Source organism: Eulemur rufifrons, chromosome 1 (assembly GCF_041146395.1).
Source record: "Eulemur rufifrons isolate Redbay chromosome 1, OSU_ERuf_1, whole genome shotgun sequence".
In the NCBI taxonomy this organism is placed as follows: Eukaryota; Metazoa; Chordata; class Mammalia; order Primates; family Lemuridae; genus Eulemur; species Eulemur rufifrons.
Genome location: NC_090983.1, coordinates 67,087,402 through 67,114,726, shown reverse-complemented (window position 1 = coordinate 67,114,726; position 27,325 = coordinate 67,087,402). Strand labels below are relative to the sequence as shown.

General features: G+C 38.1%; 1 protein-coding gene across 1 annotated transcript in view; it reads left to right on the top strand.

The window, feature by feature from the left end:
* Window positions 1-26,571, top strand: part of GALNT5 (polypeptide N-acetylgalactosaminyltransferase 5) — a 46,173-nt gene extending 19,602 nt beyond the window's left edge. The window contains exons 4-10 of the mRNA XM_069472454.1: window positions 10,764-10,899; window positions 12,250-12,369; window positions 14,456-14,573; window positions 15,495-15,818; window positions 20,576-20,656; window positions 23,358-23,519; window positions 26,431-26,571. Of these exons, the coding sequence (XP_069328555.1) occupies window positions 10,764-10,899; window positions 12,250-12,369; window positions 14,456-14,573; window positions 15,495-15,818; window positions 20,576-20,656; window positions 23,358-23,519; window positions 26,431-26,571 (1,082 nt within the window). The remainder of the gene's footprint in view (window positions 1-10,763; window positions 10,900-12,249; window positions 12,370-14,455; window positions 14,574-15,494; window positions 15,819-20,575; window positions 20,657-23,357; window positions 23,520-26,430) is intronic.
* The last annotated feature ends 754 nt before the right edge of the window (window positions 26,572-27,325 follow it).

The following is a 27,325-nucleotide window of genomic DNA, read 5'->3' as shown; positions in this document are numbered from 1 at the left end:
AGAAGTAATTTGTGGTGTGATACTTTGAGCCAAGAGAATATTCTGTTTCCTCACATTTTAGCCAATGGTATAGCATTTGTTGATGATCATTGTTTGAATCAATTATTACACCGAGAGCTGCAAAATGTTTTTCTATCATTTCTTCTTCCCTTTTTTTTTTTTTAGCTCAGATTCATTTGTAATGAAGAAATATCTCTCCCTACTTATTCCTCTTCTTTCTCCCTTCCCCTCTCATCCCTAATCACTATGGATTTATGACTTTAAAAAATTCAGTATGAATATTATCACCATTATTTTTTATTTTATTTTTTTTTTTTGGTGCTCAAATTGTCCCAAATTTGACCACTAGGAGCCCCTTCAAGCCTATGCCTTTTTGAACTGATCCCATCACTATCTGAGGACTTTAGAATCTTTTCATTGTTGAATCCTCACCTCTCTCTTCTCGGGCCTATGACTGTTCTTTCTGTAGCAATTTCTGTCTTACTAAAGAGCAATATGCTGCCTTTTCCTCACCTCTTTTTAGTGTGTGGGTGTTGGTGAGTGAATGGGAGGAGATGAACCTCTTCTGTCTATGAATATTCTAAAAATAACATCAAACATGTGGGTTTATTATTATATCTTTCTATGGAAGTATCTGTGCTCTGTTATAATAGCTGACTTTATATAGCAGGTATCGTTCTAAATACTTTCTGGTACCATTCTAAATGCTTTCTGTGCTAACTGATTGAATCCTCACAATAACTCTATGAGTACTCTATAGGTACAATCATTTCTCATTTTACAGATAAGAATATAGTGGCAAAGTGAGGTTGTGACCTACTCAACTTCCCCCAACTCGTCAGTGGTAAACCAGCATTGGCACCAAACTCCCTGACTCCAAAGTCTGTCCTCTTATTTACCACACTTTGCTGCCTCTAAACATTTAACTGCCACTCTGTCCCTGTAAGCTCTAGCATTGTAGACCTCCACCAGTTTATATTCAAGCATATTCAGATGGGGAATAATCTGCTCCCCTATGTTTCACTTCCTTGACTCCAAATTTGGAGCTCTCCTTATCCCATTGGTTTGCTAAGAAGTTTCTTTGCTTTGTAATGAAAATTTTATTTTTTTATTTCAGAATATTATGGGGGTACAAATGTTCAGGTTACATATATAGCCTTTGCACTGCCCAAGTCAGAGCTACATGCATGCCCATCCCTCATACAGTGCATACCTTTACCCATTAGGTGTAAATATACCCATCCTCTCCTCCCCCTTCCCACCTGCCTGATACCCGATGAATGTTACTTTCATATGTGCACATAAGTGTTGATCAGTTAGTACCAATTTGATGGTGAGTATATGTGGTGCTTGTTTTTCCATTCTTGTGATACTTCAGAGAATGGGCTCCAGCTCTATCCAGGGTAATACAAGAGGTATTAGTTCACCATTGTTTTTTGTAGCTGAGTAGTACTTCATGATATACATATACCACATTTTATTAATCCACTCATTTAGTGATGGACACTTGGGTTGTTTTCACATCTCTGCAATTGTAAATTGTGCTGCTATAAACATTTGAGTGCAGCTGTCTTTTTTATATAGTGTCTTTTTTTTCCTTCGGGTAGATGCCCAGTGGTGGGATTGCTGGATCAAATGGTAGTTCTACTTTTAGTTCTTTGAGGTATCTTCATATTACTTTCCACAGAGGTTGTACTAGTTTACATCACACCAAAACTGGCATTGCAGTAACAGTTAAGATTCTTAATGAGAGAGACTGCATTCAGAAAAATTAAATAGCATTCCACACTTAATTTCCTTTGGAAAGTAATTATCTATGAATAATGTAAAAATTGGATAGTCAGGAAATAGTTCAAGTAGTTAACTTTTGAGCTGAGATCTGAGTAAAGGATATTCCCAGGCAAATGGAATAAGAAGTGCAAATTTTCTAATGCAAAGATGAGTGTGGCATATTCAAGGTAAAGTAAGAAGTTCATTATGGTTGATGGGTGCTGACCATGGGGAAGAGTGGTAGGAGATTCATTTGGAAAGAAAGGCAAAAGCAGGATTTTGTAAAGTTGTATGCATCCATTAAGGAATGTAGGGATTATATTAATGATATGATTTGAAGCAATAAAGGGCATTAAACAGGAAAGTAAAATTGTCTGATTTACATTTTGAAAGCTCGCTCTGGCTACCATGTAGAAAATGGATATTAGGGAGATGGGAAAGGAAGTAGGGAGGCCAGTTAGAAGGCTATCCTAGTTGTCCAAGTACCAGGGAGGTTCCAGTATAGATGGAGGAAATGATCAGATTCAAAATATACTGTGGATATGGAGCCCACTGGACTTGCCATCAAATAAGATATGAAGAAAGTAGAATCAGAGGAATCAACAACCTTAGGGAGTCTTCAAAATGGCTGGCTAGAGACATCTGGTACTCACCTCCTCCACAAAGAAGAACCAACAGAGTAAGTAGATAATCACACTTTGAACAGAACATCTAAGACAGAACACTGGACTCCAACAGAGAAGGACAGGAGAAGCTCTCTAATGCAGGAAAAGGGTAAGTGAGTAACACCCGCAGTGGTCCACATTCCACTGTAGACTACTGCATTCTAGCCATGGGAAAGCCCTGATTACAGGCCCCAAGACTAACATACTGCCTAGAGACTGCACGAAGACATTCCTCCAGAGAAGGAGCTCACACTGGGTCCCACCCGCCCCCCAGACCCCTAAACAGCCACAGTAAGGTGCCATATTGAGAGCCCAGCCCCCACCAGACTGCATCCTGCTTGGAGGCTCAACAGAATTGTATCTCCACATCTCTGGAGCCCCACTGACATTCTCTGCCCACAGCCACTGAAGCATGAGCCATTAGCAAAAACCCCACTGCCCTTGCAGGGAAGCCACTGTGCATTTTCACATATCCTGAAGACAAATTCTCCCACCTGCAGCAGTTAAGCCAACTATAAGCTGCCTACAAGAAACTCGTCTCATCTGTAAATACACAAAGGCTATCCCATGCAAATGGAAACCAGAAATGAGCAGAAGTAACTGTACTTATAGCATATAAAACAGATTTTTAAGTTGAAAACAGTAAAAAGAGACCTAGAAGGTCATTACATAATGATAAAGGAATGAATTTAGCAAGAGAATAAGACAGTTCTAAACATATATGTACCCAACAGCAAAGCACCCAGATATATAAAGCAAATATTATTAGATCTAAAGGGATATATTCCAATACAATAATAGTTGAGGACTTAAGCACCCCATTCTCAACATTAGATGGATCATCTAGACAGAAAACTAACAAGGAAACATGGATTTAAACTATATATTAAACCAAATAGACCTAACAGACATTTAAAGAACATTTCATCCAACAGCCATAGAACACACAATCTTCTCATCGGCACATAGAACATTCTCCAGGATAGACCATATGTTAGGACACAAAACAAATTTCAAAAAATTTTAAAAAATTGAAATCATATCAAATATCTTCTCAGACCACAGTAGAATAAAACTAGAAATAATAACAATAAATCTTGGGAAACTGTACAAATATATGGAAATTAAACAATGTGCTCTTAAATGATGATTCAGTCAGGGAAGAAATTAAGGCAAAAATAAAAAGAATTTTTTGAAACAAATGAAAATTAAAACACAATGTACCAAAATCTATGGAATAGAGCTAATATGGAAGTTTATAGCAATAAACACCTACATCAAAAAAAGTACAAAGATTCCAAATAAACAATCTAATGATGTACCTCAAGGAACTAGAAAAGCAAGAACAAACTAAACCCAAAATTAGTAGAAGGAAATAAATAATAAAAGTCATAACTAAATGAAATAGAGACTAAAAAAAAAAAATACACACACACACACTATTTATGTGTGTCTGTGTGTGTCACCATATGATACCTTCCATCATGTTATGATGCATGGTGGACAGAATATTCACCACATGGGGCCCCTTGATCATGGACTTCCCAGCCTCCAGAACCATGAGCCAAATAAATTTCTCTTTATCATAAATTCAAAAGAAATACAAAGGATCAACCAAATGAAAAGTTGGGATTTTAAAAATGTAAACAAAATTGATAAACCACTAGCTAGACTAAGCAAGAAAAAAAGAAGACCCAAATATATAAATTCAGAAATGAAAAAGGGCACATTACAACTGAGACCACAGAAATACAAAAGAACATCAGAGCCATAAAAAAGAATAGAATCATGTCATTTGCAGCAACATGGATGGAACTAGAGGTCATTACATTAAATGAAATAAGGCAGGCAAATAAGACAAATGTTACATGTTCTTACTCATATGTGGGAGCTAAAAATAAATAAATAAATAAATAAGTTGATCTTATGGTGGCAGGTAATAGAAGGATAGTTACCAGAGGCTGGGAAGGAGAGTGGGGGGATGAAGAGAGGTTTGTTAATGGGTACAAAACATACAGTTAGAGAGAAGGAATACATTCTAATGCTTAATGGTAGAGTAAAGTGACTATAGTTAACAACAATGTATTGTATATTTCAAAATAGCTAGAAGAGAGAACTTAAAATGTTCTGAACACATAGGAATAATAAATACTCAAGGTGATGAACAACCCAAATAACCTGAGTTGATCATTAAACAGTCTATGCATATAACAAAATATCAAATGTACCCCTTAAATATGTATGAATATTTGTATCAACAAAAAAAAAATTTTTTTTAAGACCCTAGGATTAGGCCGGGCGTGGTGGCTCACGCCTGTAATCCTAGCACTCTGGGAGGCCGAGGTGGGCGGATCGTTTGAGCTCAGGAGTTCGAGACCAGCCTGAGCAAGAGCGAGACCCCATCTCTACTAAAAATAGAAAGAAATTATATGGACAGCTAAAAATATATATAGAAAAAATTAGCCGGGCATGGTGGTGCATGCCTGTAGTCCCAGCTACTCGGGAGGCTGAGACAGGAGGATCCCTTGAGCCCAGGAGTTTGAGGTTGCTGTGAGCTAGGCTGACGCCACGGCACTCACTCTAGCCTGGGCAACAGAGTGAGACTCTGTCTCAAAAAAAAAAAAAAAAAAAAAAAGACCCTAGGATTAGAATCTGAAATATAAAAAAAATTCTCTCTACACAGTGCACAAAGTGTGCTAGTAATGACCTCCAAAGTAGTCCAAACTATTAGACAATGTGGAGGGGCTGTCTTCAGATGGGGTGTTATAACTTAGATTAAAAGCAGTTGCAACTGTTTGCTCAAGTGTTTTCAGTTACATTCGTAAAATAATTTCTTTGAATTTAGCAAATTCAAAACATAAATTTGTTTCTCAGTCATTCATTAACACCCTTAACATTAGCTCAGTTTTGGTGCAGAAACTTTCAAATCATTTTGACAATGACTCATGTTAAGAAATAAATTTTACATCACAACTCGGTACATGTGTAATCACACATATAACCACAGTAGACATCTCATCAGATAACACGTGCAATGGATTCTAATATCTTCTTTTCTATGTTATTCATTTTTTAGATTTGGCAAATTCCACTAAATTGATTTAATGATTCACTAAGGGGTTACAATTTAGTCTGAAAAACCTCAGCTATGTGTATCTTAATGATTTGCCACTACCTAGTGGAGAAATGCTTCTCAAACTATCTGAAAAGAAGTTTTTTTTTTTCTAATTTCCCATAGTTTGTGGACCTACCCCTTTGTAAATAAGTTACCTAAGAGAGAAGTGAAAAAAATAGATGTATAAAATACAAGCCCATTTTTATTTACACACACACACACACACACACACACACACGCCTGATAATTTGGAAAGAAGAAATGTATGTCTCAGTGGAATTAATAACAGCCTTGACTAAGGATACATGCAACTGCTCTGAAGTGCATCTGACCCCAATAAGGACTTCAAGGGAATTCAGGATCAGCTGTAGCCAAGGATGTGATTCAGGGGCTGGCACTGAGCAGGGCTGGCTGAGTCCTCGCAAACTCCTCCTGGGCATTCCACAACCCTCACTAGTAGAGATAGGCTGGAGACTGCTCAGGGCCTGAAAAGTCTGTGTAAATCAGAGATCAGCAAAGACATTAAGCAGAAATTTTCTCTAGAATGCTTTCACCAAACAAAGAGATTAAAGATAAGAATCTGAGTCCAGAATCTGACAGACCTTGACAGCTATTGTTCCCTAAAGATCTCTACCCTTTAGGATTCAAAGAGAAGGGAAGCAATAGGCAAGGATGAGACCCAGAGATACAAAGACATGCAGAAAGAGAAGTCAAATAGCCCATTTTGGTCCCAGGGTATTATCAGGCTCTCTGAAAGTCTGAAAGAGTCATCTACAAAATAATGAGGGACCAACCAGCAATGTCTCTTACCCTTAGCAATGTCCGCTATGCACTCAGGTTCCAGGGCATGTCGAGCTCTTCATCTGTATCCAATTCAGGCAAGGAGATTGGGTCCAACCAGTTGCTTGCTGTGAATGAGGAGGTTGAGAGGCCCAAGTAGGATTTCAAAATTTGATGGGCAGTCCAGAGGCAATGGATCCCTATGAATGATTCACTATATGAAGGCAATAGAAGCAAAAAGATGGAGTAAGTGCAGAAGGGAACAAGGAATCCGTTACTAGTTTTGAACAGAACAAATGAGATATTGCCCTGCCAAGAGGAGCCTGCAGTCAGGTGGGTTCATTACTGAAAATCAAGGTAAAGATCAGGTTTTCATTTCCTCCATGACATAGCATTTAACAAAATTCTTGACATTTCTTATGAGCATTCCAAAGAATCAGTTGGCTAACGTTAAGTAACTGGACAATAAGTGACATCTAACTCCTGGCCAACTCCAAGGTCTCCTCCTGAAAAGCAACAGTGGGCATCCTTCTGGAAGCTTCTACAACTTGTTGCTGCTGCAGGTAAAACAGGTGGTTTTCATAGCATTCATTATAAGTTATTAGATAAAATTTGGTGGCAAGCTGGGCCCACATCCCTCTAGGAACCATAAACATAACACTCCAGCACTAATTGGTGCTGGCAGCAATATCCTACGCTGAACAACTAAATATAAGTGGGGGAGTCCATGCTCAACAAAGACCCAAATCTATTTGGTACACTGAGCACCTCTACATTGTCTCCCAAATTTTTTTCTTAAAGTTCAGTGAAACCCATCTGCAAACAATTCAGTATTACTGGGACCTACTCTTAGGAAACAGAAAATACTTCCAGGTAACAATCAAAAATAGGCTGAAATTTTATATCCTTTGACCAACCTTTCCCTATACCCTCTTCTCCCACCCTTTCCCAGAACTAATGTTCTTTAGCACTATACTTAATAATTTATCATATATTAATATTTTCAAATAGCTAGAAGAGAGGATTTTGAATGTTCCCAGGAGAGAGAAATGATAAATGTTGGAGGTGATGAGTATGCTAATTACCCTGATTTGATCACTACACATTGCATGTATCACTATGTATCCCATAAATATGTATAATTATTATGTGTCAATTAAAAAAGTTTTTTAAAGGTTGAACTGATTATTCTGAGTTTGAGCTTAAACATTTATTGAAAAACAGCAAATAATACTAGCCATTTTTTAAGAATTTAGGTATTAGGTAGATCTTAGACATGTCCCTATTAAGAGAAAGCTAAAGAAAGTTAAATAAATTACACAATCTGGCTAGGGAAAGCAGAGCTGGGATTAAAGGCAGTTGTGTGTAACTTCAGTCCTATGCTCATTTCACCATGCCTCTCGGGATCAGGAACAATATGTACAATGTCCATAGACAATAGCACCACATTTAGAAATCCCACCAAGAGTCAGCTAAACAGAGAGCTCCCTATTTTCTTACCTAACACAGTTCTGAGTTCTTATTTTAAAATAAAATGTCTGAAAGTAGAGCAATGGCATGCACGCATAGGAGGATTCTCCTTTTCCCCAAAATAAAACAATATAAAATTCCAGACTACGTTTAGAGCAGATGCTGCTTCCCTCAGGTCCTGGCAACAAATGAATGAGAATTTTTGTAGGGATCTGGGCCAGGTGGGAAGTGAATGCGGGTTTGGGGACCCATCCTGCTGCTACTGGGGACCTGGGAAGTTATTTATGGCCCCTTTGACCCTATAGGCCTGCTATTGGGATAGGGACAGATGGTGTAGTAAAGACTACTCTTTAAACTCTGGGTCTGAATGAACCACAAGTAGGAGTGGTGAGAGAAAGGAAACTGTCTTTGGCACATTCTATTCCACTATCCAGGTGGACCTTAGCAGGCCATTCACACATGCCCCATACACCTAGGTGACCGTATGAGCCTTCCCATGATGGGAGAGGGCTGTGCAAGAGGACACCCTTAGGGGATGTCTTACTCCATTTGGGCTGCTATAATGAAATACCTTAGACTGGGTAACTTATAAACAGCATGCATTTATTGCTCACAGCTTTGGAAGCTGGGAAGTCCAGGATCAAGGCACTAGAAGATTCAGTGTGTCTAATGAGGACTCACTCTCCACTACAAAGATGGTACTTTGTTGCCGTGTCCTCACACGGCTGAAGGGCAAAAGGGGCTTATAAGCTCCCACTAGCCTCTTTTATAAGGGCATTAATCTCATTTATGAGGACTCTGCCCCCATAATGGTCTAATCGCCTCCCAGATATTCTACCTCTTAATACTATCACCTTGGGAGTTAGGTTTCAACATATGAATTTTGGGTTGAACTATACATTCAGACCATAGCAGAGAACAATAACCTTTCATTATCAAACAAGCTATAATGCTCTGGAAATAGGACCCCCCACAGCATGATCTGGAGATGTAGCTGCTATCTCCAAGAGCAGAGACTACAAGGGGGCTTCTGCCCAGCACAGATGGTTCTGTTAAAGAGACTTCTCAAGAACCTGCACCCTCATGCAAAAATCTCATTGTTGACCAGGTGATTAGGACAATGCTGAACTGTATTAATTGAAAGGCAGCTTACAGATTTCAGTGATTATCCAGATCAACTATTCTCATCTTGTTCTTTAAACCCTCCCATACTCAATGCTCTGCCTCTTTTGGCATTTTTTTTTTTTTTTTTAAGGAACATAATCTTTGGAATAAGGTACCTGCTTTCTGTATCACACTGCCACTTAATAGCTCTGCAACATCACAAAAGTTACCTAAGTTCTTTGTTCCTCAGTTTCCTTGCTTCTTTAATGGGATTAAAAAATTAGTCCTATAATGCAGGTTTGCTGTAAGGACTAAATAAAACATCCATGTAGAATGCTTAGGTCAGAATCCATCATAGTAAGAGCATTTAATAGACGATAACTGGTGTTATAGGTTTGTCAAGAGCCAAGCTGAGCAGCTGGGGATTAGTGTGGTGAATTATAACAATAAGCCAAAATGAAAGTCATAGTCAAGTCTTAATCATTTACTGCAGCAGTATCAGTAAGAGGCTGAAGAGGAAAAAGTGCTGGCTCCTTCAGTGTTCCATTTTTTCCCCCATGGAATGTCACTGGGTGGTGGATCAGAGCAGAGCAGACAGGAGGATCATCTCTTAACCTTCCCAAGGAGCCAGAACAAAAGGCTCCGCCATTTTTGTGGCCCCAGGACCCAGAGTGTGGGGAGGGAAGGGCTAGGAGTGAGAAATCCAATAAGGTGGTCTTAGCAGAGGCTTTGGCCTGAGAGAGGTTTCTGAATGGAGGTACCTGGGCTAGGAATGCAGATGCAGATGCACATAAGAGCAAGACCGGCTGGTGGAGGGGAGGAAGGGCCTGAGTCCTGGACTCTAACACACTGACTGGGCACCACGTCTGGGTGGGAGGGCAGCTTTCCCTCAGAGGCTGCCAGGTAAAGCCTTTGTAATGTGGCTTGGGCCTGAAAGATTACACACAGGATTTGGGCCAGGGCTGTTTCATCACATTGTTAGTAATCAAATTCTCTCTCTCTCTCTCTCTCTCTCTCACACACACACACACACACACACACACTTTCCACTTGTATAAGATGACCTGGGTCATATAGATGCTACTGAGGTACCGCTGGGGAGAGAGCATGTTACTTCACACAACTAACAGGAAAAAAAGAGGTCTTAATAAGTACTTCTGGCCTCCAAGTTTCTTTTTCTTTCTTTTCTCCTGTAACTTTTTTTGTCCACGTATTGTAAACACATATACAATTTACCATCTTAACCATTTTTTAAGTGTACACTTTGGCAGAAAGTACATTCACTTTTCTGTGCAATCTCCAGAACTGTCTTCATCTTGCAAAAAACTCTGTACCCATTAAATAACATCTCCTCATTCCCTATTCCCCTCTCCAGTAAGCTTTTTAACAGTACCTCTTAGTCTTGCTGGTTACTCCAATTTCCTTTCACTTCTATTATGTGATTTTCCCTCTTCATTATTCCTAAGCTCAAATTTATAATCTCAAAGCCTCTCTGTTCTTTTGAAACACAAAATACCACATCCTGCACCCCCAGATTTATTAAAACTTACCCTCTTAGAAGGGACTTCAGCAGCTGCCTTTGATACTAAGTATTCCCTTTGGATTCTTGTTACCCATGCTAAGAGGCTTATCAAGTTTTTCCAAACATAAATTATGCTTGCCCCACAAAACTCCAAGCAACAAAGTTTCTTCCATTTCATTATGTAATGAAATTATCACAGAAATCCAGAGATAAAAAAAGTCCACTGCCTTTACAGCACGTTTCTAGAGCAATCCTCAACATCTTTGAACATGAAGTATACACCTCCAATATATCGTATTTTCACATGTGGTTTTTTTTTTTCTTTTTGGCTCTCTAGGAGATGTGCTGACATTTTTAGACTCTCATGTGGAATGTAATGTTGGTTGGTTGGAACCTCTACTTGAAAGAGTTTACTTAAGTAGAAAGAAGGTAGCCTGTCCAGTAATCGAAGTCATCAATGATAAAGATATGAGGTAATATTGCTACATCCCACAAGATACTTCTAAGTACCTTTAACCACAAGCAGCACAAAGTGCTAGTTATACTCCAAATATGTGCATTTTTGAAAATTTTTAACATATACAGTTATCCACTTAAATAAATGGCAATACATTATAAATATCTTGGTTTCATAGCCTGTCAATCCGAATAGTCTATTTGGTCACCACAAATTCTTAACTCTAAATATCAATAAATCCTCATACTCATTATCTAGTTTTCCCTTTTTATGTTTAGCTGAACCCCAAAATATGTATTTTCCTCAAATTTGTTCTTCTTTCTATGGGAAACATATATGTTGTCCTAAGTTGTATGCTTTCCTCAAAAATGGCCAGGACATTATTAAAAGAAATGAATAAGTTAAATGTGAGCATTCCAGCCAATTAGTCACTAATGCAAATTGTATTCATAAACTGCAGGGAGTTAGCTATGCTCCCAACAAAAATAGGGTCCCTTTGGCAGGGTCGTCGCAAGGGGTAAGGAAATATAGACATAGAAAATAGAGAATATAGAAATAAAAGAATACACAGAGACGAAAGTATAGTTTTTATAAAGATGGGAAGCCAAGGGTTCTCCAGCATTCCCGTGAGCTGTGAGGCCACAAGTTAAGTCCTGCCTCAGTATTTATTGGTATAGTGATCGGTTGCCAGGGGTAACAGATTTACATAATAACAAGTAGTTCATTTAGGTTAAAAGTCTCCCAAAAAGCTTCTAGAGATCCCTTAATTAACTCTATCTATGTGAGCAAATGGTTACAAAATCTTTCTAAGACAAACTTGTAAGTTCTAAGATAAAATTATCACTTAACAGAAAGGCTAAACAGAAATACAGTGGCTCTATATTTCTTTATCTAGTTTTTTGTTGATTGAGACAGTTAGTCAGGAGTGAAGCAGGAACTGTCCCTTAGGCTAATTGTTTCTAGCCACAGGCAGGCATTGGGCGGGCACTCTTTGATCAGTTCTCACCCTGTGGCCCCATACCCAGCTTTGTCCTACAAAAGCATCAGGTGCAAGCCGACAGGTCTGAGACAGCGTCGCCATGGAAAGCCCTACTGATTGGCGAGATGCCCTCCTGAAGTGAGGCAGCTTTTGCTATGTGAACTAACACGTTCACATATTCCTTCAGGGCAAAGCCCTGCAAAACTCTTGAAATCTTATATGTCTCTATAGGGCAACAATAAACTTGAACTGTTATTAAAAGGTGATGATCCAAAATCATCTGCTTAAGCACTTGTTTAATGCATTTAAATACATCATGGAGCCAAGCTGATGAAATATATAAAGATGTGCATAACCTCAAGTAGTATTTTTGCTTTCCTGGATTAGTTACATGACAGTGGACAACTTTCAAAGAGGCATCTTTGTGTGGCCCATGAACTTTGGTTGGAGATCAATTCCTCCAGATGTTGTTGCAAAAAACAAAATTAAAGAAACCGATATAATAAGGTAAGTATGTGAAATTTAAGACTAGAAAGCAGTCATGTGTCTTTTGTATGGTGTAAAAAAAGTTCTACAAAACAACTGTCATTCTATATCCTGTCATTCTATAGAACATCAAGAATTACAGTTCTAGCCAAAACATTAGCAAAGCAAACACAGTTTTCCTGAGAAATTAGTTTCCCACTACCAAAACTTATTATTAAATGTCCAGGTGCACCCTATTCGGCCCTGATTCCCGAGAAATTTACTAATACCATACTGTTTCCTAGGATTTATAACCTAAGAAACACAAACTAGTTGAATGTGCTGCATAAATGCAATATAAATACACACAGTATTAAAGCAAACATAAGCAAATATTAAAAGTAAATAATAATAAAAATAACTATGGTTAGGATTTTCTTTTACAGTCTAATCCTACCTCCTCCATGGGAAAGGTGCCAAATTCTATGAATTAAGAAATAGACACAGTAGCTGGATGTGAATTAAAATTTGGGCTTTGTTACTGGAGAAACTGGATTGAAGAACACGGCTTCTACCTGAAGCCAAAATGGCGGCTTCCTAATCGGGAGCTTCCCGAATCAGGGGCTACAGGACAGACATTCAGCCAGCCACAGGCAGAGCAGCAGGAGTCCTGAAGCACTCCTTGTTGGAGGGAAAACTAGAGCAGACACAAGCAAACAAGTCCCCAGGGAAAGCCAAGGCCAGGCTGCACACTGCAGCTTGTTTTCTCTGGACTTCTCCCTCAGTAAATCATACCTCTCCCTTGCCAGATGTGATGCCTTCAGAACTGATACCCCCAGGGAGTGAAGTGGGGGTTCTCCCACTTATTAAGCACTGGGTGCCAGGCATGTAATTCTCTCCATAACCCCAGAAGGGAGGTGGTAGTATTTACCTTATGAAGACAAGAAAATTGAGATTTAAAAGAGTTAAGTAATTTTCCCAGGAAGACACAGCTAGTGATGGAAGAATTTGAGAATCAAACCCAGATCTGCCTGACTTTAACACTCTTGTTCTAATCTACACCTAAAGAACCTCTTTGCATTTTTCAGACTTTCATTTTGAGGGTCAACCTAGTGATTAGTTCAGACTATATTGAACATAATATTAGGAAAAGAATACATTCTGGATGGTCTGGTGAGGATAACTGGAATACAGAAAGGGCATGGACATAAACAGTGGAGGAAGGGAGAGAGGTGTGGGGCAGGAATTACCCTTGAGATTGCCGTATACCCAAAAGGCAAAGCAGGCTCTCCACAGACACTGCTTTCGGCTGGTTCAGTGGAGACCACCATGGGAAGGGCTTACTGCCTTGCCTAACTGCTGACTAAAATACAGTTTCTATCATCCGTGATCAGTAGTAGCAGTGAAGGCTCTGGAGTCAGATTTGAATCTCAGCTCTGCTACTTACTAGCGGTATGTACTTGAAAAGTTTGCTTAACCACTTTGAGACTCTGTTTCCTTATTTTTACATGAAGACTGATCGAAGTAGCTACCACGTAGACTGTTTTGAGAATTTAATCAGATAGTACATATGAAGTGCTTTAAAAGTGCCTGCCACATAAAAAGCTGTCAGTCAAGTTTGTCTGTGGTTGAGAGGCCATAGAGTGAATGAGAGAGCATAGACTCAAGCCACATTGCCCAGTGTGAACCCAGGACATATGGCATACTGGTCTGTTGTCCTTGGGAAAGTGTCTTACCTTCTCCATGTTGCAGATTCTCAATAATGCTACAAACTCACAAGATTTTTGTGAAGTCTAGAATAATACGTATATAATACTTACAACGATGCCTGGTACTCCCTTAGCCCTAAAAGAGTATTGTTAAAAATAACACCCTGAAGAGTTTGTGTTACGGTATTAAGGACAAGTAAGAATCCTAGTTCCAGGCTGCATCTTTGCTGCCCCTAATCAAGCTCTGCCACCATAAACCAGGAAACTTGGCATTTACACACTCTTATCTCCAGACCTCCCGACACATAGTAGCGTTTCTGAAACACCTCCTACCTTCAACACAAATGTATAGAGGATCAACTCTAAAAGTTGAGCTTTCATGAGATGTAAGTTTTAAAAACAAACTTTTCTCTTTGTAGGTGCCCTGTCATGGCTGGTGGGTTATTTTCTATTGATAAAAATTACTTTTTTGAACTTGGAACATATGACCCTGGCCTTGATGTTTGGGGCGGAGAAAATATGGAGCTCTCATTCAAGGTATTATCAAGGGATTCTCAAATTTTCTTTGCCATTAAGAGTTTATCATTTTTAAATTGTTTCATTTTACTAGTACAATCATATATGTGAGTAAATTTCACAGAAATTTTAGGGTCTCTGGATTAATTTTTTTCATATCCCAGCTTGAATACAGATGAATCAATTACTGTCATGACATTTATTAGAGTTCCCTAATATTTCGCAACACCATTTCTGCTTTTAAATATGGGGGTAATGATTTTTTGTCATTCAGTGTAAATGCCATGGAATTCATACTTGATACAAAATAACTCCCCTGGAACATCTCTCTAAGATGTTGGAAGGAATGGAAGCATTCCACAGTGGATTGTCTTGGAAAACATAAAAGACAGAAGTACAAAACAGTACTTCTAGAGCAGGCCACCAAGAGGCCCATAGTATAGCTTCTTTGGAAACTATACAATCATGTATATAATCTTTGATTAACACCTAAGAAAGCCTTGGCAACAGCAACAGTGGAGAGCATCCGAAAAGCAAATGCTTTCCTATGGGGTTGGGTGGTTTCTATTAAAAAGGGTGTAACTTTGGAGCTTCTGATCAAGAAGAATGGTTTTTAAGTTGTGCACCACAAGCCTTTTGGATGTCCCCAAGATGAGAGAAGGCGAAGATGAACAAATGGACATCCGTACTTTTTTTCACTGTTTAACCAAAGGAGGAACTCACATATTTTACACACTGAGATTCTGTGAAGATTTCTTTAGGGAAAAAAAAAAAATTTATACTGAAGGGTAGCTAAGGAAAACATTATGTTTTACTATTCTTAAAATGGTCCTACTTCAAGCAGTGGGAACAAAGTCACCAGGTGTTTTTTTGTCACTGTTAATTGCCCATGATTTGTGGACAATCACTTGATAATTGATGCTTGTCATTAAATCGTTTCAGGTGTGGATGTGTGGTGGCGAGATTGAGATCATTCCCTGTTCCCGAGTGGGCCACATATTCAGAAATGACAATCCATATTCCTTCCCCAAAGACCGGATGAAGACAGTGGAACGGAACTTGGTGCGGGTTGCCGAGGTCTGGCTGGATGAATACAAGGAGCTGTTCTATGGCCACGGGGACCACCTCATAGACCAGGGCTTAGATGTCGGCAACCTCACTCAGCAAAGGGAACTGCGGAAGAAACTGAAATGCAAAAGTTTCAAATGGTACTTGGAGAATGTCTTTCCAGACTTAAAGGCTCCCATTGTGAGAGCTAGTGGTGTGGTAAGTTCAAGTGGCAATTTAAAAATCTTATTCCATGAAAACAAAACACAAAAACTCTTTCAAAAATATGTAGAAAAGGATGAATTGTTACCTTATAAATAAATGCCAAGTATGAAGGCCAATGGGACAAAGCATGGCTGAGAATTAAATATAGGTAAACTTGAGAAAGACTACTCGGCGGTCATGTTCATTGATTAATTCAACAGATACCTATTGAGTATCAATAGACCAGGCAGTATTTCAGATTTGGATCACAGGGTGATGAATAAGTTAGACTTGATTCCTTCATTATGGAGCTTAAAGTTAAGTAGGAAAGAAAGAAAATAAACAAATAAGCAATTAAAGGGTAACTACAAAATATAATACCTCTCATTTAGGGAACAGGTCACAATGATGAATCCTCAGAGTGGTCAAGAAATCCTCTCTGAGGAGGAGACTTTGCAATTCAAGCCTGAAACACTAAGTGTTAGCCAAGCTCTAACGAAGAGAGCACTAGACAGAGTGTGCAGGTGATACAAAACTCTGAGACAGGTGAAAGTTTAAGGCATTCAAGAACTGGAAAGATAAACGTTGTTGTCAGGGAGTGATGGACGGAGGAATGGTCTAGATTGGGGGTTCCCAACCTATGGTGAGTTGTGTAATTATTTCATTATATATTACAATGTAATAATAATAGAAATAAAATGCACAATAAATGTAATGCACTTGAATCATCCTGAAGCCATCCCCCACTTCCTGATCCATGGAAAAAATTGTCTTCCATGAAAATAGTCCCTGGTGCCAAAAAGGTTGGGGACCGCTAGTCTAGATGAAGGTGGAGAGGAAGGCAGGAGTCAGATCCCACAGGTCCTTGTAGGAAAAGTAAGGATTATCTTTCCTTCCTTCCTTCCTTCTTCTGAATGTAATGAGAAGTGATTGAATGTTAAGCAAGGGAATGACAAGATTAAATTTGAATTTGTAAAGACTTCAAAGAGGGGTTAAAAACAACAGAAATTGTTAGAGAATAGCAAATAAAATTTCAGGGCACAAGGGAAGGTACTAAAAGGGAAGAAGCTAAGCCATGTAGGTTGGATGAATACAAGGCTAAGAAAAAATCAAGGAAGAGGAGATGCTGGAGGAAGCCATTTCGAACCCACTGTAGGAATGAAGCTTCACAGGAAGAGGGTGATAAGACATGAGACATTACCACAGAATGGGTTTAAGGATGGTTTGTCAAGTCCTTGCCTGGGGCTCCTCTCCATCGTGTTTATTTCTAATCTCTTTTATTTCTAATTTAATTTTTACTGATAAATATTCCTAATGTTCTTTGTTCTCTTTCAGTGTTTCCTTTTTCTTTATTCAAGATGTTCTCAAACTTGGCCATTAGTAAGCCTGCCCTTTTGGGCCAAGCTTTTTCAGTTCTTCCCAGGATGTGGATTATAGCAACCAACCTCTCTCTCTGCCTGGCAAATCTCCTGAAAACAGGGACTTAGAAAAAAACATCCCCTTGTCAGTATTAGGGAAGTCCAGGAAGGGTGTGAAAGAGAGGAAATCAGCCTAAAACTCTGTTTTGTTTTTATAAAATTCAACTGATAAGTATATGTGACCTGTTTATTATGTAACATAATGTATTATAAAATTGCCATGTTTATAGGTCCAAATAGAAGAGCAGCTACTCAGGTAGCTCAACCTCATACTTTATCAAACATTTTGGATTTATATACACTGTTCAAATAATAAAACATTAAATATACCTGTAAAACAAATTTATATTTTTTAATTCAAACCCCTGAGCGGAAAAAAAAAGAAGTCTCATTAGTAATTTTTTCCCATCCTAACATGACGGAATCTCAGCAAGAGCATTACTAAATTTTAACCACCAGAGGGAACCAAAAAACTACCTTTTGGTTCCACCGTGAGGCTAACTTATATAAAGAAGGTCCCACGAAATTTTTGAAGCACTCTCCCGATGAAACAGCCTTTTGCTGATGCCTGAACTATATTATATCAAAATATAGCAAGTATTTTTAAATGATTTTAACAAATTAATTCCTTCTATTTTCCTCACTATTTGTTGCCTTCCTTGGACAAATTTGAATAAAGATCTATTTGTTCCTTTCTAAAGCCACCAGTAGAGAGCATTATTACCATTTTTAAAACATTAGGACCTTTCTCCAAGTAATTCAGAATAACAGATCATTATTTTGGATAGACAACCTTGAAAATTTCCAAGAAAGTAAATTCCATAATTTCTTTTGGTTACTTGCTTCATTTCCCTTCTTTCAACCTTTTGAATTTATTTAGGAATTTAAATCCAATGAAAATTGTTCTGTTTTTTTTTCAATGAGAACAATTTCTTACTGAGCCAAAATATTTGAAACTAATAAAAAAAAAAAAACTCACCAAAAATGTATTTTTACGTTGGATTAAACTGTTAGTGAACAATCTGTAGCTTAATGTTTACCAATTCCATGATAAACTGGGGAATTCCCACCTTCTAAATTGGAAAATGAAATAATTCAACATGGATAATTTAACATGCATATACTATCTGATTTTTTAAAAGGTTGAAATGGTTTACAATTAAAACATGGGTACAATTTTTTTAAATAAAATTAAAAAATTTTAAAAACCATTCATAAGAAAATGAAGAATAACAATTCCTTAGCACTCCATAGACCATTTCTATTTAAAGAAAAGTAGTTTCCCCAGTAATTTCTGATAAAGTGAAGCATCTTCAGATGAAGTGGCAGAGGGAGACATAAGGGACAGAAAATTTCCTCTTTCCTCCCAATGCTTTTTTGTCCTTGGAGGAAGGGATTGTACAAAATAAACACAAAGAAATCAGTTAAACCAGGGGTTTCCAAACACCATTCTGAGCAGTGTTGTGTTGCCATAGGGTTCCATGCTCGAGTAAATTTGAGAAGCACTCGCATTACATTCTGAGCAGCAAGCTGAACATTAACACTCTGAAGGTTCTGAGTTCTGGGGCAGGCCCACCTGCTCAGCTATGTTGAAAACCACAGTGCTCCAAACTTGTTTGAAGATAGAATATTTTCTGCATGATCCACAAATACAGGAGTTTATATTTATCTCTGCTAAGATCAAGAGAACAATTGGGGCACAATTTCTTTCTTTAAACTCTATTCTACCTTCATGCATTTCGCTCTCCTCTCTGAAGTTCACGGCGGTTGAACTCTTCTGTGCATTGTGATGTTCACATTTACTAAGGATGAATTGTCTCCTTCCATATTTGTCATTTTTAATTGTGAATAGAGCTTTCTTTGAGGTTTTTTGATGGATATTCCTTCCTAGAATTGCTTTGTGTTTTTCTGTGCCAGGAACCTCAAGAATTACCAATCTGGTACTATTTTTAATATTTGTTTCTGTGTCTTGAAGGTCTTTGAGGAATTCCTATCCATTGCAAGTAGTATTAACATAAACTTTCTCCTCACACTCAGATTAAGGTCGGTGTAAGGTTTCAGATTCCCAGGGCGACTGTAGCTTCTCTGTTGTCTCTCTTTGCTAATGAGTAAATTATTTTTCCTAATACACCGTTCCACTGAGGGTCTAACTCTTTAGTTTTCCACCTTTATATGGAAGACCTCAATTCCAACTCTTTGGCTCATCTAGGCCCACATTTTTCTCCCATCTTTATGAGTGGACAAGTCCCTTTCTTACCAACATTTGTAGTTTTCCTTCTCCCCTTTAGTTTTGTCTGTATTTTCTGGTCCCTGAAGATAGCCCTGAGTTTCTTGCAAGCTAAGCTACGGGTGTAAAAGTGAGGACCAACTCACTGAGCACTGGGTTATGAAGTCTGGCAACTGTGAGCTACACAGCCTGCATCAGTACAGCACCCCAGAGTTAGCAGAGTTAGAGCTCTTTGTTAGGCACCATAGAACAGGAAGTAGCAGAAATAGTATCCCTGATAACAAAGACCTCATTACCTCCTAGCTCCGGAAGCTTTCCTGGGATATGTAATATAGATTCAGCTCTGCATAGCTTGTCTAGAAATCTGAAAGGCCTGAATTGCACTATTAACCCACCGTCTCATTAGCTCTACACAGAATGTCAAAGGGGACAAGGAAATGAACATTTTTCTGTATTAAATGGTGACTTATAGAACGTTCCCTCCATATTTGACCCTGTAAATCCATTAAAAACCTGGGGGCCTGCCAGAAAGTACCTTTAAGCTTGGCTCTTTATTAGCTTTCATGACTTTCCTGTAATGAATTGTAGCTTGCTTGAGACATGAGGAAGATTCTGACAGGGAATCAGCTGGAATCTGCTATTCTTTGAAGAACTCAATCTATCCATGATTCAGTGCCTAAGCACTCAAAGAGCTTGAAGGGGTCAGCCAGGGAACAGAGCCCATAACTCTTGCTTCGATTAAATTGCAAGTATTTGCATTGACTTTTAATATATGCATCACATAAACTTAAGGCAAGAAAATAACTACTTTTCATGCCACCTTTTGCTCATTCGTTATTCAGCATTCCAGGCAAGGGTTAATTAAAAGCTTCTGTTTGTTGGAGCTGTGGCTGAATCACAGACCTAAATTGACAGATTGAAGCTGTACTTTAGCAAGATTACATTATGTCTCTGTTAGAGATGGCAACCAATAAAATCATACAGTGCTAAGTAAGGCTAAGGTATTAACTTAACTATCTTTTAACCTTGTGATAATTTTATAGTCTGTGTTTTCTAAATGTATCTGCATGTCTTGTTCTACTTGAAAAAATGTTTTTGTGATTTATATTTTATATTTTGCTTCCTAGCTTATTAATGTGGCGTTGGGTAAATGTATTTCCATTGAAAACACTACAGCCATTCTGGAAGACTGCGATGGGAGCAGCAAGGTATGCTAAACTGGGGTTTTCTATCTCATGGTAGTTGATAGGTGCAGGGTATGACACATTCATTGTTCAATTGAGAAAGTCATCTTTTCCCAGTAGACATAGATAATCTCTCGGTTTCTATATAATCATAAGGCCAGTAATAAGAGGATCCACCACCAAGTGCAAAGATAGGAACTGAAGGAGTAAAGGTGTGGGTCTTGAAGTCCACCTACTGGACCCATCCTGGCTCTGTCATTTGCAAAAGTGTGCTAATTTTGCAAATTTCTTAACCTTTGGGTAAATGGTAGCGATAATAGTGCCTGCCTCTAGAACTGGTGTGAGGTTGGGATTAGGTGATATGTATGAAGCACATGGAACAATACCTAAAGCTTAGTGCTCCATAAGTGTTGGCTGTAATAATAATAAGACAAAATGGGGGAAATATGTAACATATAAAGAAAAGAAAGAGAGAACATATTTCTAAATAATAGTTCTAGTGGGGCAATTTTATTCTCTGATTTCATCCCCTTTTCCTCCCATTCTCCTGCATAAAGGAATAATAGAAATCACATAATCCATGATCCATGGCAGAAATCCCCACATCAAAACTCCTGCAACCTCTAAGCACAATAGTTAGGAGAGGGAGTAAGGCCAGGGTGCACAGAACAGCGATTCCTTCCGCCATGCTGGAGAGGAGCTCTGAGTGATCACAATTCCCTCTCCAACATATGTTTCCTAACAATTCTATGTTCTGTGTAAACAGTCATCTGGTTTGAGTGCCAGATAGGACTCACAGGAACATTGATTTGTAAGTAGAAATTAGCCCTCCAAAGTTGCAGAACACTCTTTGGTAGAGAAATGATTTTGCAATGATAATCTAGGCTTGACAAGTCTTACTTCTTTGTTTTGACTTAGAGACATTGCTTACATTTTTTAGTACATACCATCTTACCTCTTAATTAACAGCTGCTACTAGAAGAAAAAGTATTTCTGTTGCTGTAATGCAGCTATGGATTGTAAACCTTAAGCCAAGGGAACTTTTTCTTAATTAGGAAAGAGAGGAGACAGAGGGAAATGAAAAGTGTCAAAAAATCAATTGCCAGAAATAACTTTCACTTATTAACAATTCAAAGAGGAAATAAAGTCATAAATTGTAAAACAAAACCACAATTAGTCCAAATTATATGAAAAAAAGTATTAAGTGCTGCAATCTTTCAGGACTCATCATTGTCAGAATTTTTTGTGCTTGAGTAGTAAGTATTTCACTTGAAAACCCAAGTTTTGTTCTTGGTAACTATTGAGTCTCTCTAGGGGATGCTAGGAGTAAAAGTATGAATTATACAGCCTCTGCCTTCCACAAAGCCCCATCTCCTTTTTATCTCATTGCTCATTTTTAGTTTCTGCCTCTTGTGGTTTGGTTTTGGCAGAATTAATGAGCCTTCATACTAAGCCAGTGACTATAGCGTTCATCCAAAAAAGTGCAAAAGGAATAAAACCTTAGATTGAACCATCAAGCCCTATCCCTTACCTTACCTAAAATGTCCCCTTCATTTTCAACTTTTAAGCCAGTAGAGATGTCCTTTTGCAAGGTAATATCTAGTTTCCCTTAGTAGCACATAAGCTCCCTATAATATGCCATACATTCGTGCTTGTCAAATTTTAATATGGGAATTTGTTACAATGCAGATTCTGAATCAGTAGGTCCACGATGTGGCTGAGACTCAGCATTTCTAACTAGTTCCCAAGTGATGCTCATGTTGATCCAGGGACTACCTTTTGAGTGTCAAGGTCCAGCACAATGACTTTAATTTAACCTTACAATCAAAGTTAAACCTTAGTAAGCATTACAAATGATTCGTAGATAAAGGCAGTTAGTTAGAGTTTACCAACAATCTATTTTTTTCCCAAAATATGTTCATATTAGTACAAAAAAGCCAAATTCCCACCGACCCAGAGCCTTAAATTGATCACGCAGATAATACTGAGTTTTAAATAAGTAAAGAAAATATTTTTAAGGATTGAAAACATGGTTTCAATACCTGAATGAGTATTTGTTTTAGATACTGGCAACTTTCTAAAACTGGACGTCTTCAAGAGCAGTTCTACAAACAGGAGGACGCTAACCTGGAGGCAACATGATGATTCTTTGTGCTATTAGCAAAGAAAGATATTAATCTTTCCTACAATAGAACAAAATCTCTAGGAGTACAATTGTCTAGATAGTGTTAATCAGGGAAGGATAATAATTTCCACTAAAAAAAATTAGGGCTGTGATTGAGATTTCCCTGTAGCTACCTCTGGCTTGGAACTCTAATCATGAGGTTGTTTGAACATTCCAATACTTTAAGCACCAGGGTTGTCTTTAGAACACCTGAAATGACATCCATATACAGATATGTACTAATTATATACGAAATAATTTTTATTATTGCAACTAGCATTTCTTAAGGGCTTACAGTGTACTAAGCGCTTGACAGTCATTACCCCAACCCTCTGAGATAGGTACAATTGCTGTACACCTTAAAACAAGAAAAATGAGATTTGACGGGGTAAATAATATGCCCATCCTTTCAGAATTAAAAGTGATAGTACCAGGACTTGAATATAAAATGTCAGATTAGAAGGCCTATGTTATTAACCATTACTATCAAAAATGTTTGACAAAGCCCCTGCCTGGGTTTGTTGCCTGAAATGACCTTCTTTTTATTCATTTCCCCCACAGCTTCAACAATTTAATTACACCTGGTTAAGACTTATTAAACATGAAGAATGGTGCTTGGCTCCCATCCCTGATAAAGGAGCCCTAAGGCTGCGCCCTTGCGATAACAGAAACAAAGGGCTGAAATGGCTGCATAAATCAGCATCCGTCTTTCAACCAGAACTGGTAAGCAAAATAGTTATAACTCTTCTTTACCACAGATTCCAGTTTCAATCAAACGGCACATGAAACCCTCATTGTCATCTTCACCAATCGGAAGTTTTAAATGTGTTTGTGACTGCAGAGGTAATGTAAAAGTTCACCCGGAGAAATAAACAGATTATTTTTGTAAATTGTCAGGTCCTTTTTTTCTTTTTGAAAATGTAATTCAAATGAGTTATGTTAAATAGAAGTCACCAGGTTCTTATGGTTATTAAGAAGTCACCACGGTTCTTATTGCTATCGCCTGCTTCAGTCAATCAACAATGCCAAGAGTAAGGCTTACGGGCTAGAATTGGTTCTCAGTGGTTACTGGAAAGGTTTATAAGGAGAGTGTACGGAGAAAGCAAGAAGCAGAGTGCTTCCTACAAGCCTTGCAGTTTAAAATAAACCTGGTTTCTCATTATGCCTTTTTTCCATACAAGGAAACTTTTTCTCCCCCCTTGTGATTCCCAGAGACCTGGGCTCTCAGTTCAGCTGGAGCCAGCTCTCACCAGCTTATCGGAGCTGATTGAGTGCATTTCTTGCCAACTTTACATGCAGAAATACAAGGGTAGCTTGAAACCAGCCATAATGGGAGTGTTTACAACCAAGAAATCAACAGATGCTACTGGATCAGGGATAGTTTTCCAGAAGTCCAATTATTAATATGTACTAGAATACCCCTGTTCTACTATATTCATTCTCAAAATCCTCTCAGTTTGTCCCAATTATATTTTAACAGGATACAAACTCATAAGCTTTTGGTGTAGGATCTTGGGGTGGCAGGAATAATCTCAGAACTTCCATCTTCAATTTTCTACCATCTCAGTAGCAGGTAGCCACCAAATGATCTTAATGTATTGGGTATATGGAGACCATCATTTTGCCCAGGGCTGGCCCCACAGTGAGCACTCTCTTTTCCCTGTGGTACCTCCATTCCTTTTGATGTCACAGGCCTTGACTCTTCTCTTCACAGTATTCTTCTTCCTGCTCAGAGCTAAAATCAGGCCCTGAGCAATGCATTCTCCAATCTTCCTCCCATTAGATATTCTCTCTTATATTTCAATTCCTTTTGGACAATTCTTTTTCTCTTTAATAATAATGGTTACTATTAAATTATTCAGAAAAATTAGGAATTACTAGCATATAAACTGCTTATTTATTTTGCACAGTGTTGGGGCGATCCATAAACATCTATTAAATAAATTACATTTTACTTTCTCCTTCCTGAACCCTGTGTGGAAGGAGGAAAGGGAAGGAGGGAGGAAGAGAGGGAGAGAAAGAAGCAGAGAAAGACAGAAAGAGACAGAGAGGGAGAGAATGAGGACTAAACACCTTCTTCATCATCAGAAGTGAATGTTGAAAAAGGTTTCAGGCTGATGAGAAAATATGTAGGAGCCGATTCCCCTAGGCAGTAAGCTGATTTGGTAAGGAAGGTAGTTGAATTACATAACAAAAATTAGAAAGGCTTTCCCCTACCTTGTTTGTACCTATGACTGAGTGACATGTTACATAGCTGCCTTCTGCCTTGGGTTCCCCATTGGATGCTACTTGGTGTCATGGAGATGAATAGCTTGGTGGTCAGCTTTCTTCTTTTTCCAGTTTTTTGATAGTTTTCATACTAAACTTTTTAAGTCCCCGAAGACATATACGTTGTAATCAACAAGAGAAGTAGAGAATGAAACTTTGAATAACAGGAGCAAGTCTCTCCTTTTAGAAAGAATTAGGGGGTTAGAAGCTTTATGGAGGGAGGAAGCATAATAGTGAGTTAGATCCCTGGATACCAATGAGTTGTTAAAATTATATATATACTTCTAAATGTGCATTTAAAAGGTGCTCTCTAGTCAGCCCTCCCCAAATGCTCTGGATTTTGGCCAGCTGAAGGGAAATAGTGTCACAGGTGGCTTCTAGACTTGGGGGCATGGAATGCTCCTCCACCAACTGGTTCCCACGTTAAGTGCCTTTAGGTTGGAGCCAAGTTATTTAGTTACCTCTTTACAATCCACTGGCAGAACATTGTAGAAAACCCAGAATGATTTTTCCTCAAGGCAAGCTCATTTACAAGTCTTTGAGCATACTCAAGCTTCGTATTTCCAAAGTCCCACCAGGGTGATAATAGTTTTGGAGGAGACTCTTTAAAATAAGCTATTATGAAAATCACCCCGGTTTGATAAATTTCTTAAATATTTCAAAATGATGTGTATAATTAAGATCATCTTTGTCACAGTCGTGAGTAATTGAGAGAATTTATAGATGAAAAAATGTATAAAGCCATGAGTAAGTTTTACATAGGTTATCTACCATTTCCAAGATATCCAATAAATATTAATCAATAATAGCACTTTCTTTAATACCATTGACTTTTTCCTAATTACATTTGGATTCGTGACATCAGGCATTATGTACATTATGTACTATCAGAGATTAGCATAAGGAGCTCTTAAATAAAATGTGTCATTTCTAGGATTTTGGAATCCAAACTGTGCATTCTAAGACATGGACTTGAGAAATTAACTCACTTTTTTTCATTGTATACATTTTTTTTCTTTGCCATCAATGAAGTAGCCATCATTCATCAAATATAATGAATGTCATCTGCAATTTTTTCCCTTTAAATAATATAGTTATCAGCCATATCATCAGAACATTCTTTTTTTTTTTTTTTTTTTTGGCTTCTTGAGGAATTACAAGTCTTTTATAGATTAGAGAAGTATGATAACTTAGTTTGAGACAGAGACAAATTTAATACTTTCCAAAGTCTGGGTTTATATTACTAATTTAGTCCAGAAGAATTCAAAAAATATAGTTGCCTATTTTTTTAATTGGTTTTCATTTCTTTGTATCTCAGTTGTCAAATTCATTCTGTGGCTCATTCCTGGATCTTCTCTCTTTCCAGGTGAATCACATTGTTTTTGAAAACTATCATCAGTTGTTATGCTTAGAAGGAAATTTTTCTCAGAAGACCCTGAAAGTAGCTGCTTGTGACCCAATGAAACCATATCAAAAGTGGAAATTTGAAAAATATTACGAAGCCTGAAGTGGAACTGATTTTTTTTCCTAGTAAATCCATTAAATACTGTGAAAATAACAGTGACTTGGTGACTGTATTTCTCAGTGTAGTAGTTTAAATTTTCAATTTTAATAGCATTTGGATGGAAGATTTTTATAAATCACAATATTTGGAATACCGAAAGATAACTCAGGGAAACAGTCCAACATTGGACTGGAGTCCTCTTTCAGCACTGTGTGGTCTTTGGAATTGCCTGCTTCCCTCTCTGTGCTAGAACTCATCCTGCGAGCTTCCCCACGCAAGCTGACAGGTAACCAGGAAGGAACACAGAAGCACTTGGAGAAACACAATGGTACTCTTGGTGACTGAGCTTGGTAATGACAAGCTCTTTTGGCCTAGAAGTAGGTATGATCATTGAGAACCTGGTCCCTTATTTGCTGTTTTCTTCATTAAACAAAAACTGCTTGAGTTCTTATCACTAGAAGAGTTCAGATGTCCACAGCTATTACCTTGGTGAAACCCCTTCAGACTACATGCATGTTTATGTAGCAGTTTGAAATAGTATTGATCTATAATTGATGGCCTTACTTGATGGCAGCATTTCAATCTAGATGGCTGTATAGTGTTTTTTCCCAGTTTCAGTCAGTGGAGAAAATTTTAAGTGAGCATGAACAGGCCTTCAAGTGCTTATTCAGTTCCAGGTATGGACATTATTTCAGCCCATTTTGTGTTTTTAAAAGTACACTTTGAAAATTTGATCATACCCATAGCTTCCTAGACT